The 15,000-nt window shown below is 40.8% G+C and overlaps 1 protein-coding gene across 2 annotated transcripts in view; it reads left to right on the top strand.

Moving 5' to 3' along the window:
- Positions 1-15,000, top strand: part of lrp1bb (low density lipoprotein receptor-related protein 1Bb) — a 1,021,613-nt gene that overhangs the window by 521,814 nt on the left and 484,799 nt on the right. For both annotated transcript variants that reach the window (XM_072912020.1, XM_061926507.1), the window contains 4 exons: positions 615-737; positions 1,039-1,182; positions 1,548-1,673; positions 5,638-5,751. In XM_072912020.1, coding sequence (XP_072768121.1) covers positions 615-737; positions 1,039-1,182; positions 1,548-1,673; positions 5,638-5,751 — 507 coding nt within the window. The remainder of the gene's footprint in view (positions 1-614; positions 738-1,038; positions 1,183-1,547; positions 1,674-5,637; positions 5,752-15,000) is intronic.

The raw sequence follows: 15,000 nt of genomic DNA, 5'->3' as shown, positions 1-15,000 counted from the left end.
GTAAAGCTCGACTGTCATCTTCCGGGAATGTAAACAATGAAACACCGGCTGTGTTATCCGGCACATCAGTCGAGGTATGCATTCTACGGCGGGGGTGCGTTATCCGGCACAACACCTGCCGCAATACACCGCTTCCCACCTACAGCTTTCTGCTTTGCTGTCTCCATTGTTCATTGAACAAATTGCAAAAGATTCACCAACACAGATGTCCAGAATACTGTGGAATTTTGCGATGAAAACAGACGACTTAATAGCTGGCCACCATGCTGTCCCAAAATGTCCTCTACAATCCGTGTCATCATACCGAGACGTTTTCAACAGGATATTTTGCGCAAAATTTAAAATTGCACTTTAGTAAGCTAACCCGGCCGTATTGGCATGTGTTGCAATGTTAAGATTTCATCATTGATATACAAACTATCAGACTGCGTGGTCGGTAGTAGTGGGTTTCAGTAGGCCTTTGAAGAGTTATCAATACAATCTTTCATTTTCACATAATTTACATACATATTAAGTCAAATCGACAAAACAACACGGTGCAGAATGTACGGTGGGCTTTGGAAAAGCTTTAAATGAGTACAACTTATTTAGGTCTTTTTTTTTTTTTTTTCCAGGTGACAATGCATGCAGTTTGAATTATGGCGGCTGTGGTACCCTCTGCCTTGCCATCCCAGGAGGCAGAGTGTGTGCCTGCGCTGACAACCAGGTTCTGGAGAAGAACAATGTCACCTGTACAGGTAGGAGGATATAATGAATCAGACAAAGCAAGAGGCTTAAAATCATCTTTTCCCAGTGCTCTGTAATCCCTCCACACTACGGGGAGAAGACCAACTAATCTGCATCTCTTCCAGTGCAGGAGAAAAACATCCCCATTGGGTTTCCATATAATTCATTCCAAATCCCAGTGGTTTAGAATGAGGTTATGCCACTATTATACGTGTGTTTTCACATCATTAGAGCTGTGCCAATGATGTCCACCAAACCAATTCTTCTTAGAAATGAGCCAGTTAATTTTGCCGCACCGTTGTTTTCTCCCAGAAACCTCCGGCAGCGGTTCAGAACCTCAGCGATGTAAAAGTGAGGAGTTTCAGTGCCGGAACCAACGCTGCATTCAGGCTCGGTGGAAGTGCGATGGAGACGACGACTGCCTGGATGGCAGCGACGAGGAGAGCCACATATGCTGTGAGCACTGTTAAATTGGTGTCTTTAGGTTCACTTATATGCATGTCATAACTACTCAAATGTAATGTCACTTACTATAAATCAACCATTGGTACCACTGGTACTTAACCACAACTCCTTAATTTCCACTGCACGCCCCCACGCAAAGCACTTGTAGAAAACCTGACTCACATGGTCAGTAGCTCGCATATGTGTGATGTATGGCTGCAATTTGTCACATGGTTAACACAAATGATCTCTTCATGGAGGCTGTCGGGAAGCATAATGCTCCACACACGATATTGATTTTTATTATTTCCTGTCTTCCCATTCCTTATTTTTCACAATTTGTAGCATGTGTTAGGGCCTTGTCTTCTATTTTGCAGACAATCACTCGTGTTCAACGGATCACTTCAAATGCAAAAACAACCGCTGCATTCCAAAAAGGTGGCTTTGCGATGGCAAAAATGACTGTGGTGATAATGAGGATGAGGCAAACGTCACATGTTCAGGTAGGGATATCACTTACATACTTGCAATGAGAAGGGGATTCATACAGCCCCATTCGTTGCGGTTCACCTGACACATGAAGCGTGACGAATTGTGGGGCTGCACTACCCACTTCAGCCACCAAATTGCAGTACAGTGTTGAATATCTTAAAATGTGTTTTATGACAATTCCAACTTTGACCACAGCTTTGGTTGCTATGGAGAGTGGCACTTCCCTTCACTTTCAGCAGACTGCATTGCAAAATGATTAACCTCCCTTTTCCTCTCGCGCGAGATCCACCCAGGAATCTTCCCTACTGTAGGACATGCAATAAATATAAGATTGGATTTGAATGATTGGACTGACAACATTAGGTCCACTTCAGATCCAACACAAGGGCTTTATAAAATACATATGCATTAGGGTTGTACGGTATACCAGTATTAGTAGTACGGTATATCGGTATTAGTATAGTACCGCGATACTAATGAGTCATATTCGGTACTTTACCGCCTCTGAAAAGTATTGGTTCCCAATGACACAATATGTTACTGCATACGTCAGCAGACTAAATTAGGAGCCTTTGTTTGTTTACTTACTACTAAAAAGACAAGTTGTCTTGTATGTTCACTATTTCATGCCGACAAGCTTGTACATGTACACTAAGATTTTTTGTTAAAATAAAGCCAATAGTGCAATTTTTTGTAGTCCACTTTATTTAGAAAAGTACCGAAAAGTATCGAAATAATTTTGGTACCGGTATCGGTACCAAAATATTGGTATCGGGACAACACTAGTTTGCATAGAAATGAAAATTATTGTCCAAAACCAAAAATTAGGAAACCAAGGCCTAAAACCAAAAAAACAATACACCAAACTAAATTATAATGCCAGTTATTATTACCATGATTATCTTTGGATAAATGCTCACCTTTGTCCCGCCCATCTGGCATTAATAAATGTAAAATGCAGAACAATTCAGTGCAGAATTATTCTTAGTTTCAAAACTCAAGACGAACTTCCAGTGAATTAAGGCTGAAGCAATCAATCGGTCTCAGAACCAGCCAATGAGGTGTCACGTTTGCAGTTCCCAGACATGGGTCTTTCTCAATATTTTTTGCACTGAATTTCGGTTCAATTCAGTGAAACCAGTAAACCTATACTAAAAACTAATTTATTGTTTTTAATGGAAAGGCAACAAGGCAACCGCTTGTTACTCTCGGGGTCTACTAGCCGCTCAGGCAAATCATATGGTCTAAAACAGTGGTCCCCAACCACCGGACCGCAGAAGGAAAAAAAAAAAAAAAAAAAATGTTTTCAATTTTTTATTAAATCAACATAAAAACACAATATATACACTATATATCAAGTATATTAATACAGTCTGCAGGTATACAGTCCGTAAGCACACATGATTGTATTTCTTTATTAAAAAAAAAAAAAAAAAAAAAATCCCCCCACCCCGGTCCGCGGGACAAATTTTCAAGCGCTGACCGGTGTGTGTGTGTGTGTGTGTGTGTGTGTGTGTGTGTGTGTGTGTGTGTGTGTGTGTATATATATATATATATATATATTTACAGCCCGGCCCCCGGTCAATTTTTTTTTTTATTGTAATTTTGAAGAATTTATCTGAATGTGGATGAACTATTTCTGTTCAAAATTGTTTGAAATGTCAAATGTTTAAATATTAACTGTCAGTTTAGTGTACTGTGCCAACTGTACTACTATAAGAGTACATCTTTTCTATTGTTTCATTGAAAATAAAACAGCAAAGTCCATTTGGCTGTCATCTGTTTTAATTATGAGACACAGCTGTGTCAAAGTCATGATTTTTGATTTCATGCTTGAAATAAGAAATTATTACTTTGAAAAAGGAGTTTTATACTTGTGAGTGTTGATGACACAGCTTTGCATCAGGTGATGTTTTACTCAATATAGGTCATAAAATCTCAGCAACAAGCTGTAATATCTTACTGAGATCATTTAGGACCAAAACACTTAAAGGGGAACATTATCACCAGACCTATGTAAGCGTCAATATATACCTTGATGTTGCAGAAAAAAGACCATATATTTTTTCAACCGATTTCCGAACTCTAAATGGGTGAATTTTGGCGAATTAAACGCCTTTCTAATATTCGCTCTCGGAGCGGTGACGTCACAACGTGGCGTCACATCGGGAAGCAATCCGCCATTTTCTCAAACACCGAGTAAAATCAGCTTTGTTATTTTCCGTTTTTTCGACTGTTTTCCGTACCTTGGAGACATCATGCCTCGTCGGTGTGTTGTCGGAGGGTGTAACAACACGAACAGGGACGGATTCAAGTTGCACCAGTGGCCCAAAGATGCGAAAGTGGCAAGAAATTGGATGTTTGTTCCGCACACTTTACCGACGAAAGCTATGCTACGACAGAGATGGCAAGAATGTGTGGATATCCTGCGACACTCAAAGCAGATGCATTTCCAACGATAAAGTCAAAGAAATCTGCCGCCAGACCCCCATTGAATCTGCCGGAGTGTGTGAGCAATTCAGGGACAAAGGACCTCGGTAGCACGGCAAGCAATGGCGGCAGTTTGTTCTCGCAGATGAGCGAGCTAAACCCCCTATCGACCCTAGCTTCCCTGGCCTGCTGACATCAACTCCAAAACTGGACAGATCAGCTTTCAGGAAAAGAGCGCGGATGAGGGTATGTCTACAGAATATATTAATTGATGAAAATTGGGCTGTCTTCACTCTCAAAGTGCATGTTGTTGCCAAATGTATTTCATATGCTGTAAACCTAGTTCATAGTTGTTAGTTTCGTTTAATGCCAAACAAACACATACCAATCGTTGGTTAGAAGGCGATCGCTGAATTCGTCCTCGCTTTCTCCCGTGTCGCTGGCTGTCGTGTCTTTTTCGTCGGTTTCGCTTGCATACGGTTCAAACCGATATGGCTCAATAGCTTCAGTTTCTTCTTCAATTTCGTTTTCGCTACCTGCCTCCACACTACAACCATCCGTTTCAATACATTCGTAATCTGTTGAATCGCTTAAGCCGCTGAAATCTGAGTCCGAATCCGAGCTAATGTCGCTATAGCTTGCTGTTATTTCCGCCATGTTTGTTTGTGTTGGCTTCACTATGTGACGTCACAGGAAAATGGACGGGTGTTTATAACGATGGTTAAAATCAGGCACTTTGAAGCTTTTTTTTAGGGATATTGCGTGATGGGTAAAACTTTGAAAAAAACTTAGAAAAATATAATAAGCCACTGGGAACTGATTTTTAATGGTTTTAACCATTCTGAGATTGTGATAATGTTCCCCTTTAAAACAAGTAAAACACTCTAACATAAAATCTGCTTAGTGAGAAGAATTATCTTATCAGACAGAAAGTAAGCAAATATCACCTTTATTTGAGATATTTAATCTTACTTAGATTTCAGTTTTCGCAGCGCAATAGGAATCACGATTCAAAACTGAATCTATTTTTTTACTGGCACTCCTCATTATGAAGTTAAAAAGAATCAGAACATGTTTAGTATGTAATGACAGTTTAAACGGATTTACCCCCAGAACTGATGCAATAATAGATTCGTCACACTGCAGAGTGGCAGCTGTACGTCAGAAATACTTAGTGTATAACATTATCTCCCTGAGTGGTGTCTCCGTGGAGCTTCTAATCCTTGGAGGATCCATCAACACGCATTAACTAGAAGGTGATGAATGCCACCTCATCATTAGATTGACGCGTGTATTCCGCAACAACGGAATATACGGGTCCGGGTGCCCACCAGTGCTGTGCAGCATGTAACTGTCAGCCCATCAAGTGGCACATTTCCCAAGGCTCTCAGACCTTCTGAGCTGCACTGAGTGATGGAGCGATAAAGCACAAGGCAGACATTGACACCGCAGTGATGTAGTGATCATTAGGGTTGTTCGTAGCATCCCACATTGACTTATGCGGGTTGGAATTTAATTAAGTGCAGTTTTCTTCCTCTCTCGCAGCCCAGTCCTGTCAGACTGACCAGTTCTCGTGCCAGAATGGGCGATGTATACCCCAAGCTTGGCTCTGCGACAGGGAGGATGACTGCGGTGACACGTCTGATGAAGTATCATGTAGTAAGTATCAACTATTTATATCCACCATTTCTCATTCACCTGGCATTTGAACATCACGCCAGCTACATTCGATCGATTTTAGTTAATTTTTTTGATGCCTGTGTGCAAACTAAGGTTGTACCAGTGACGTGCGGTGAGGTTCATGGCTGGTGAGGCACTGACTTCATCACAGTCAGATTTACAAACATATGAACCCTAAAGAGTATCTTATTCACCATTTGATTGGCAGCAGTTAACGGGTTATGTTTAAAAGCTCATACCAGCATTCTTCCCTGCTTGGCACTCAGCATCAAGGGTTGGAATTGGGGGTTAAATCACCAAAAATGATTCCCGGGCGCGGCGCCGCTGCTGCCCACTGCTCCCCTCACCTCTCAGGGGGTGAACAAGGGGATGGGTCGAATACAGACGACAAATTTCATTACACGTAGTGTGTGTGTGACAATCATTGGTACTTTAACTTAACTTTAACTTTACACATACAAACTGTAGCACACAAAAAAGCACATTTAATAAAAAAAATGTTATTATGGTCTTACCTTTACTTATAAATTAAGTCCATGCGCCGCAACTAAAGCCCTCACTTAAACTTTCCACGTGCAAGATTGAATCTATTTAAAAAAGTGTAACCGAGGGTTTATAAATGTCGCCTATACTGTATGAAACTACAAAATAAAAAACACGGAGGCTCCAGTTTACACGAGGACCACCTTATTTACCTTCTTTCAAAAACTTCCGCTCCACTCCGTGTCATCACTTCCGCTCTTAGCGCCTTCAAAATAAGAGCTCAAGGCATATACTGTATAACAGCGCATAACAGGAACTTAACATCACAAAGAGGAAAGTCCATGAAAATAGGTTACAAAAGTTATTTAATAAGAAGCCAAAAAGTGCAAAAACAATAATTTTCGTGTTGGAGGAGTTGTGAATTAGGTACACCTGCAGTCTGCATGTGTACCTAATGTTGTGGCCCTGCAGTCATTCACAACTCCTCCAACACAAACATTATTGTTTTTGCACTTTTTGGCTTCTTATGAAATAACTTTTTTAAATAGATTCAATCTTGCACGTGGAAAGTTTAAGTGTGGGCTTTAGTTGATATAACAATTCTACGGCGGGGGTGCAGGAGGCGGGATTACTGGAGCCTCAGCCAGTGCGTCTTTTGCAGCCGTTTTATGATCGCTCAGCACAGGAAATACGTTACACACATACAGTTGTTGACAAAATACACTGTACATTATATACCTCAGCTAACTAAACTATGGAAATGTATAATATAATTCATATAGCAATACAGTCTCACTGCACAGCAGGCCAGCAGTTAGCCGAGTCCGGAATCCATGTTGAGGCACTGAGTGACGTGCCTCAACTGGCTGCTGTTCACCGCACCGTCTCTTCTCAGTATTTGAACGGCAAATGGGAAAATTCAGCGATTTTGAATAAAAATAATCTAAAACTGGTGAAGTTAAATGGAAAATAACTTTATAGTATAATCACTGGATACATATAACAATTTAATTCATTTTTTTTCTTTTTACATTTTTTTTTCTTTCCATGATGGCAGGTGAGGCCCCGCCTCACCTACCGGTATTAGAGTAGTACCGCGATACTAATGTATAATTTTCAGTACAATACTGTCTCTGAAACGTACCATATATAAATATTATTTCTAGCTGAAACACAGTGATGAAGCTTACAAGAAGAAGACATAACTGCATTTCACCTTACACTGCACACATATTTGACTTGTTTAAGACTTTAAAAAAAACAGGTGTTGATGTGTTGATGAAATACTTTCCTGCTCTGAGATGTTAAAGCACATCATGATGGAGGCATTTGTAATTGTTTTGTATCATCCCGTGAGGTGTGTATTACTTTTTGGGACGGTATAGCTCAGTTGGTAGAGCGGCCGTGCCAGCAACTTGAGGGTTGCAGGTCCGATCCCCGCTTCCGCCATCTTAGTCACTGCCGTTGTGTCCTTGGGCAAGACACTTTACCCAACTGCTCCCAGTGCCACCCACACTGGTTTAAATGTAACTTAGATATTGGGTTTCACAATGTAAAGCGCTTTGAGTCACTTGAGAAAAAGCGCTATATAAATGTAATTCACTTAACTTTTTTGTTCGGTTTGTATTTCATGAAGTTTTGCATTTTTTTTTTTTTTTGTGTGTGTTTTTTTTTTTTTTTTTCATTATATCTGGATGTATTTTTGTTGGTTTGTATGCTAGTGAATCTGGGCTATCCATTAAGTAAGACTACTTATTATGTTGAAGGGGGCAGGAAATATAAGATTTTCTTCATCCTGTTCCTTCTCAAGCATAGGTGCGTAAATATGTGTTTAGTTGCTAAAGTTTAATTGTCTATTGGTCAAAAATGCACATCAATGAAGGAGATAAATAAAACAAGTGTTACGGTCTAATTTGTGCTAATATAATTGCTAATTAAAATGCATGTTTTCAAACATGCATTTCAAACTAATTATATATAGTACAATCCATCCGTCCATCCATTTTCTACCGCTTATTCCCTTCGGGGTTGCGGGGGGCGCTGGAGCCTATCTCAGCTACAATCGGGCGGAAGGCAGGGTACACCCTGGACAAGTCGCCACCTCATCGCAGGGCCAACACAGATAGACAGACAACATTCACACTCACATTCACACACTAGGGCCAATTTAGGGTTGCCAATCAACCTATCCCCAGGTGCATGTTTTTGGAGGTGGTAGGAAGCCGGAGTACCCGGAGGGAACCCACGCAGTCACAGGGAGAACATGCAAACTCCACACAGAAAGATCCAGAGGCCGGGATTGAACTCACGTATATAGTACCTATAAGAGGAATATCAATAATGGTATTGTACCAATAAAATCTTAACGATACTCTTCAGTTCTTCAGAGTGTTTTTTTCTCACCATTCACCAATTTTTGTTACTCAATATGGGTAAAAAAAAGCCAACAAACCAGCATGGAAAGAAGGAAGGATTTGCTGTGGACTTAAACAATACTATTTACAAGGAATATGGAGTACGGCTCGCAAATCCGGAAAGAACACATCCACAATTTCAACCATTCTAAATAATGACGTTTATATGTTTTGCTAACTTTGCCAAAGGTATAAAATATATTTGCAAGGACGAAGAGACCAGTGCAAAACCAGGTCAAAAACCTTTGCTGGTGTGGATAGATGAAAAGCAGCTAGCAGGGGATAGCTGCTCGCCATTTATATGGCAACTCGATGTCCAAAAGTGACCATGATAAAACCAGCACAGAATAACGATCTAAGGCAGGCCTGGGCAATTATTTTGACTTGGGGGGCCTAAATTTAAAGAAACAAAAATGGTGTCTATATTTATTTTTAGGAACACTAATACAAAACCTCACAATAATGTCTGATCGAATGCTAGAACGTTATGACAGACCGCCTTAAAACGGAAAGGAATTTTAAATTGTTTTACTGAAAGAGACACCCAGAATGTACATGAAAATAAAGAATGTCGGATTTACAATATTAACTATGAACGATAAAACACTGAATATTGACAACATATGAACGTCGCAAACACAGCGAAATATTAACGCGAAGGGTAAAAAAAACCCCACCTACAATCTAATATATCACTAAGCTTTAGAACATAAAGGCCTACTGAAATGAAATGTTTTTATTTAAACGGGGATAGCAGATCCATTCTATGTGTCATACTTGATCATTTCGCGATATTGCCATATTTTTGCTGAAAAGATTTAGTATAGAACAACGATGATAAAGTTCGCAACTTTTGGTCGCTGATAAAAAAAAAGCCTTGCCTGTACCGGAAGTAGCGTGACGTCACAAGTTGAAAGTCTCCTCACATTTCCCCATTGTTTACACCAGCAGCGAGAGCGATTGGGACCGAGAGAGCGACGATTACCCCATTAATTTGAGCCAGGATGAAAGATTTGTGGATGAGGAACGTGAGAGTGGAGGATTAGAGTGCAGTGCAGGACGCATCTTTTTTCGCTCTGACCGTAACTTAGGTACAAGGGCTCATTGGATTCCACACTCTCTCCTTTTTCTATTGTGGATCACGGATTTGTATTTTAAACCGCCTCGGATACTATATCCCAGAGGTGGGACCAAGTCATTGTTTTGCAAGTCACAAGTAAGTCTCAAGTCTTTGCCCTCAAGTCCGAGTCAAGTCCCGAGTCAAGACAGGCAAGCCCCGAGTCAAGTCCAAGGTCAAGACTGGAAAGTCTCAAGTCAAGTCCTAAGTCCTGCATTTTGAGTTTCGAGTCCTTTCAAGTCCTTTTAACCACAGACTAATATATTAACACAGATTGTGTATGCTTTTCAAACGCTGTATTTATTTATTAAAACAAGTGCATTTTAAATTGCAGGAAAGAAAATTGTGCTGACATTGCACTTTATAATAGCACTATTAACCAGTCATTTTAAACATTAACTCATTCCTTTACAGAACAAACACATTGAAAAATAAAGTGCACATGTACTTATTTGTACAAAAGTGTTAACATTGAAAAAACATGACATATACGTGAACATAACAAAAAAGTTGTACTTTTTATATGTCAGGGCCCTATGCTGCATTGCATTTGCAAAAGACCAAATTAGCCAGGAGTCTGTCAGTCATTTGTGCACGATGCGGGCGTAGTATGATGCCACCATGGCTGAAAACTCGCTCCACTGGAGCACTGGAGGCAGGCACTGCCAAGACTCTCATGGCCACTCGGAACAGTGAAGGAAGAGTCTTCATGTTCAATGCCCAGAACAAAAGGGGAGAGAGAGTTGTTTTGGGTTGGTGCACTACTTGTAAGTGTATCTTGTGTTTTTTATGTTGATTTAATTAAAAAAAGAGAAAAAATATATATATATTTCTTGTGCGGCCCGATACCAATCGATCCACGGACCAGTACCGGGCCGCGGCCCGGTGGTTGGGGACCACTGAGGTAAACAACCAACAGTATGTCAGAAAGCTAGCTAAAACGGTACACATATTCATAATATAGTATACATTTTAACTGACCTTTATTTTACTATTTTTGTCTTTTTTTAGGTGGCTAAAATACGCGGTGCTGCTGACCGCCGCGTCTAACGTTACGTGTGATATATTGACTAACGTAACCCTGCTTAAAAAAAATCACTGAACAAAAAGTATGAATAAGGTAGTGAACTGCAACAGATTCCCGTGTTTGCAATAACGTTATAACGTTAGCAGTGAGTTTACAGCCTCACTGATTTAACTACACAGCAAATAAAAGTCACGTTACTTAGCCAATAAACGTGATCTTACATTCAAAACTTACCGTTCTTTGTGCAACTTCAAATGCTGGACGAAGTTGGAAGTTGTTGCCTCTCCATCAGTAATTTCCGAACCGCATGTGTTGCATACTGCAAACCGTTTTGTGTTGACCACCTCGTAATTTTTATACCCAAACAAAATTATTTTAGGTATCATTTTTTGTTCACTGGCGTGTGGTTTGGACATGTCTTCTTCGTTGGTTGTGCTGCAATTTGATTGGATGAATGCTGTGTGATGAAAACAAAGTAGATCTAATTTGATTGGCTGTTGTACTGAGACCACACCAGCTGACACACGCAACGCTGATAGACAAGTACACAATGAAAAATACGGAGCGCTCCCGAATAACTTTTTCATCTTTGGGTTTTGGGGAAAGTAGCAAGTCATGTCAAGTCATGTCAATTCAAAAGGCTCAAGTCCAAGTGAAGTCACAAGTCATTGATGTTAAAGTCTAAGTCGAGTTGCAAGTCTTTTTACATTTTGTCAAGTCGAGTCTAAAGTCATCAAATTCATGACTCGAGTCTGACTCGAGTCCAAGTCATGTGACTCGAGTCCACACCTCTGCTATATCCTCTTGAAAATGAGAGTCGAGAACGCGAAATGGACATTCACAGTGACTTTTATCTCCACGACAATACATCGGTGAAGCACTTTAGCTACGGAGCTAACGTGATAGCATCGGGCTTAACTGCAGATAGAAACAAAAGAAATAAACCCCTGACTGGAAGGATAGACAGAAAATCAACAATACTATTAAACCATGGACCTGTAACTACACGGTTAATGCTTTCCAGCCTGGCGAAGCTTAACAATGCTGTTGCTAAAGACGCCATTGAATCTAACTTAGCTACGGACCTCGACAGAGCTATGATAAAAACATTAGCTCTCCACCTACGCCAACCCTCATCTGCTCATCAACACCGAAGCTCACCTGTGTTCCAGCGATCGACGGCTAGCGTCGGATAGCGCGTCTGCTATCCAAGTCAAAGTCCTCCTGGTTGTGTTGCTGTAACCAGACGCTAATACACCGATCGCATCTACAGCTTTCTTCTTTGCAGTCTCCATTGTTCATTAAACAAATTGCAAAAGATTCACCAACACAGATGTCCAGAATACTGTGGAATTTTGCGATGAAAACTGAGCTTTTTGTATTGGATACGATGGTGTCCCAATATTTCCGTTTCAACCATCGACGTTACGCGCATACGTCATCATACCTAGACGTTTTCAACCGGAAGTTTCGCAGGAAATTTAAAATTGCACTTTATAAGTTAACCCGGCCGTATTGGCATGTGTTGCAATGTTAAGATTTCATCATTGATATATAAACTATCAGACTGCGTGGTCGGTAGTAGTGGGTTTCAGTCGGCCTTTAGAACAGTGGTTCTTAATCTTGTTGGAGGTACCGAACCCCACCAGTTTCATATGCACATTCACCGAACCCTTCTTTAGTGAAAAAAAAATAAATAAAATGTTTCCAATTCAAGACAAAGTTATATGTTTTTTTACTGGTGCACAAAATGAACCGTGCATGAACATCACCTTGTTCAAAGAACAAAACCAGCACAGTCATGAACTCACAACAAATTACATACCTGCAAATCAGATGGAAAATTAGAGGGAACATTGTCCGGGGGTATCCATAATACGCCAATAGGGAGAAGTTTTTATTTACACGATGAGTCAGGTGTGTCTTGACCTCCGCGGCAGAGGCTCTGCCGAACCCCTGAGGCCGACTCACCGAACCCCTAGGGTTCGATCGAACCCAGGTTAAGAACCACTGCTTGATTTGTTGTACAAATCTCCTTCCGTGTCTGTCCCTGACTCCCGCATTTCAGGCTGGCCGCTCTGGAAAACACTCTGTGGAAACGCTCCCCACCCACACTGCTTGGTGCCTCAACTGAGCTGCTTGACGTAGATTACCATAGTAACTAGTATATCATGCAAAAGCGCGGATTCAAATCATTGAAATACTTTGCATAGTTCAAGACATACAGTCATTTGAAAACATCACTGCGCATCATAATGGCAGCTACAGTTTCCATCTTAAAGGGGAACATTATCACCAGACCTATGTAAGCGTCAATATATACCTTGATGTTGCAGAAAAAAGACCATATATTTTTTTTACCGATTTCCGAACTCTAAATGGGTGAATTTTGGCGAATTAAACGCCTTTCTATTATTTGCTCTCGGAGCGATGATGTCACAATGTGACGTCACATCGGGAAGCAATCCGCCATTTTCTCAAACACATTACAAACACCGAGTCAAATCAGCTCTGTTATTTTTCGTTTTTTCGACTGTTTTCCGTACCTTGGAGACATCATGCCTCGTCGGTGTGTTGTCGGAGGGTGTAACATCACGAACAGGGACGGATTCAAGTTGCACCAGTGGCCCAAAGATGCAAAAGTGGCAAGAAATTGGACGTTTGTTCCGCACACTTTACCGACGAAAGTTATGCTACGACAGAGATGGCAAGAATGTGTGGATATCCTGCGACACTCAAAGCAGATGCATTTCCAATGATAAAGTCAAAGAAATCTGCCGCCAGACCCCCAGAAAAAGAGAGCGGATGAGGGTATGTCTACAGAATATATTAATTGATGAAAACTGGGCTGTCTGTACTCTCAAAGTGCATGTTGTTGCCAAATGTATTTCATATGCTGTAAACCTAGTTCATAGTTGTTAGTTTACTTTAATGCCAAACAAACACATACCAATCGTTGGTTAGAAGGCGATCGCCAAATTCGTCCTCGCTTTCTCCCGTGTCGCTGGCTGTCGTGTCGTTTTCGTCGGTTTCGCTTGCATACGGTTCAAACCGATATGGCTCAATAGCTTCAGTTTCTTCTTCAATTTCGTTTTCGCTACCTGCCTCCACACTACAACCATCCGTGTCAATACATGCGTAATCTGTTGAATCGCTTAAGCCGCTGAAATCCGAGTTTGAATCCGAGCTAATGTCGCTATATCTTGCTGTTCTTTCCGCCATGTTTGTTTGTATCGGCATCACTGTGTGACGTCACAGGAAAATGGACGGGTGTATATAACGATGGTTAAAATCAGGCACTTTGAAGCTTTTTTTAGGGATATTGCGTAATGGGTAAAATTATGAAAAAAACTTTGAAAAATAAAATAAGCCACTGGGAACTGATTTTTAATGGTTTTAACCCTTCTGAAATTGTGATAATGTTCCCCTTTAAAGATCTAAAAAAAGTATTTGGGTATGTCCGGCGGAGGAGTTTATCAATCACTTCAAGTATTTTTTGGACGACACCGTATGGACAATAAAAAAGTGTTACGTTAGATATGTCTTTGGAATGTGGCCATAATTAGGGGTAACCAGAAAAGTTACGCAAGCACGAGGAGAACATGCCATCTCCATATTGAGATGTTCCAATTGAACTGATGTTTAAATTTGAAAGATACTGTACATATAAGCTGCCACACTCCAGTAATACTGAGTGAGGGCTCGGTGGCAGATGATTGCAACCCAAAGAAATGATGTTGAATAATTTCTAGTCAGATGAACACGGGTTTGCATACGCACACACACACAAACTTGACCTGTGGCCACACGCAGAGAGAAATCACTGCAGGACTACCGGGCTTTCCATCGGTAGTCTCCTGAAGCTTAGACACAAGTTCACCATTCAGGTCATCCCGCAGCACGAAGCGTGACGTTCTATCAGACTGCTCACTGGGCCGCGAGTAACAGGATATTTAAAACGAAGACAAATTAAGTCTTCATTCAAATGGGGAAAGTCGATGTGAGTGCTTGACAAAATACATTGCACAGACGCACTGTCAGTCAAATGAGGTTTGGACAAGGGTCTGACGAGAGAGAAGAATTGCAGACACTTACATTGATCCATGTTGAGTGTCAGACAGAAGATGCCAAAACCAATTTTTGGTTAGCACTGAGACAGCCACAATGTACCCTCATTGTGGTGCGAA

The sequence above is a fragment of the Nerophis lumbriciformis genome, linkage group LG31, assembly GCF_033978685.3.
Source record: "Nerophis lumbriciformis linkage group LG31, RoL_Nlum_v2.1, whole genome shotgun sequence".
Lineage (NCBI taxonomy): Eukaryota > Metazoa > Chordata > Actinopteri > Syngnathiformes > Syngnathidae > Nerophis > Nerophis lumbriciformis.
Note: the sequence above shows the minus strand (reverse complement) of the source record. Positions and strands in the feature narration are given on the sequence as shown.